Raw genomic sequence first — 2644 nt, forward strand, 5'->3', positions numbered from 1 at the left:
TCGTTAATGTGAATCGTCTTCTTCATATTAAAGATTCCCCAATCCATATTCTTATGGTCCATTATCTACAACATACATTTGGGATTTTTGGGCTGGTATTCCCTTTATTTCTTTCTTCTCCAAGGCAAAAATCCTCTCGCAAGTGTCACTTTTAGTACGTTTGTGTGTTTTTTAAAATAAAATTAAAAAAAAAAAGGTTGAACCCCAACCTTGAGGGTCCCCACCGCCCCGCCCCTAGAGCTCTGTGAGGGAGGTAAATCGCTCATGTATTCAGCCTCGTTTAATGGCCATTATTTGGCCCAAACAATATTTTGAATAGTAATTTTTAGTAGAATGTATGATTAAAAAGTATAAAAAAACCTTAAACTTATGAGCAGAATGTTTTATTTTGTGAATGTGCGACAAAAAATAAGCATGTAGAAAAAATAGTTTTCAAATAATAGTTGTCAAACAAAGCTCAATATAACACCCAAAGAGAAGGAAAAATTAAAGTGGTTGAATGTGGTTCGTCCTTCCTAATATCTGTATTATATCGGTAAATTTATCGTGAATGTAGACTATAATTTATAATCAATAAGTGTTTCTGGAATTCGAAGTCATTGTATATCAATATTAACATCAGGTTATATGCAACTTGAATGTGATTGAACAGAGTTATAATTCATTGATAGTATGTTGCCGTTTGTTTAAAGCATAGGGGATTTGATATATATGGACGCGTTCATTTTTAGCAATTATGATAGTTCAAATTCGGAAATCATTCAATTCCTTACTTTGTAAAGAGGCATATGACATTTATTTGGTGTAATCATTAGTTGTTGTGCATTCTGCTTCCTTCTTGCAGTATAAACACTTCACTACTGGATGACTTCAAAATTCTCTTTCTATTCATTAATTTGGTAGTCAGTCAATTCCATTCCTGGGTGTTTTAGCATACATAATATACAAATTTAAAAGGGTTGTACCTGATGCTTTGAAACTTATACGTTGCTTTTGCAGGTTGAAAAGTTCACAGAATTACTCACAATATATTTGGAATACTGCACCATTGGTTCCTACCTAATTGTTTCAGTAACAAGTTAGTCAGGAACAAATAAAAAGAAACAAGTTGGTTCCAACATTTTATTGTAATTGCACAATCGACCAAATTGAGACGATAAACCTAACTTCATATAGTTGGACGTGTGAGGATCATCTGATAATTAAAAATATTTGAGAGGGTCAATTTTTTTTCCATTGGTTACCTATTGAAGTTATGGAGCATTTTGTGCCGTTTAACAGTTTGGGCTCACTAGCTATTGGGCATATATTGTGAGAGCAAATGGTGCAATTTTTCAACATATATTTCGAGTCCTTTTTCTCTGCTCTATCAATCTATCTCGAGAATTATAATTCGAAAGAACAAACCATTTGCTTTGATACTTGTGTATAGTGAATTTATACTGAAACTTATTAGCATGGTCCAAGTGCAGGAGTTATCTGGAAATGGAAAGAAGATTCAAGGTTTATGTTTATGAAGAAGGCGAGTCACCATTAGTACATGATGGGCCGTGCAAAGACATATACACAAGTGAAGGAAGGTTCATACACGAGATGGAACAGGGTAACAATGGGTTCAGGACAAGAAATCCAGAAGGTGCTCATGTTTACTTCTTGCCCTTTAGTGTTACATTGATGGTCAAGTACCTCTACCACCCCAACACGTACAATGTCATCCCACTCAAAGAGTTCGTGTCTGATTACGTGAGAATCATCTCCAGGAAACACCCATTTTGGAATAAAACTCAAGGAGCAGATCATTTCATGATTTCGTGCCATGATTGGGTAAGCACAATTTATTCAATGTTTCGTTTGATTTATTCGAATACCAACCCTAATTAATTATAACAAGGCTTGGAAATTGAAGTTTTCTGGTGCTCCACGGAAATAGTCCATGGAAGCGCAATTCTATAATGGTTCGAATTAGGGATATAAACAGTGTTATTCATCAAATTTATGGCGATGTTTCACTCTTGGCCATTGAACTTCTATTTTTATTGCAATTTAGGCACTCAGCGTACCCTGAATTACGTAATATGAAAAAGTGCGTACTTAAGACAAGGGATAATTGCAGTTGAGATTCCAAGCCTTTCAAAAGATTGTAAACTTTTTCCTAAGATTTCATTTGTTGCAATCATCACCCCAAACCTTTCAAAAAGTTGCGAATGAAGCCCCAACAAACGGATTCCATCCATATTTCAATCAATTGACCAAAAAATTACACTTTGACCATTTTTTAAATAATTTAGAAAGGATAAAATAGTAATTTTATATTTATCACATTAAACAATTAAATTAATTAAAATAAAATACTAAAAAAGAAAATACATGTAGTCTTCTTCTTCACCTACTCCCACACCCCGCATCCCTCCCCAACACCAAAATCAAAATCATGGATGCCACCACACATCACCCTAATACCACCACCTCCCTCACCCAACCTAACCCCAATATCAAAATCAACATCATCTTCTGTTGGGCATCCATATCATATCATTTGAAATTGGAATTCAAACCATTGTTTGCATACGATGGCTATGTCCCTCTTTAGCTATTCCACAATTTTGGAACCCAAGTTGAGTCCCCCCCCCCCCCCCCCCCCCCA

The 2644-nt window shown here is 35.2% G+C and overlaps 1 protein-coding gene across 1 annotated transcript in view; it reads left to right on the forward strand.

The window, feature by feature from the left end:
* Nucleotides 1–2644, forward strand: part of LOC111408382 (probable glycosyltransferase At5g25310) — an 18703-nt gene that overhangs the window by 6154 nt on the left and 9905 nt on the right. Inside the window, exons 2-3 of the mRNA XM_023038148.1 lie at nucleotides 1000–1078; nucleotides 1457–1824. Coding sequence (XP_022893916.1) covers nucleotides 1000–1078; nucleotides 1457–1824 — 447 coding nt within the window. The remainder of the gene's footprint in view (nucleotides 1–999; nucleotides 1079–1456; nucleotides 1825–2644) is intronic.

The sequence above is a fragment of the Olea europaea genome, chromosome 13 (genome assembly GCF_002742605.1).
Source record: "Olea europaea var. sylvestris chromosome 13, O_europaea_v1, whole genome shotgun sequence".
Taxonomy (NCBI): domain Eukaryota; kingdom Viridiplantae; phylum Streptophyta; class Magnoliopsida; order Lamiales; family Oleaceae; genus Olea; species Olea europaea.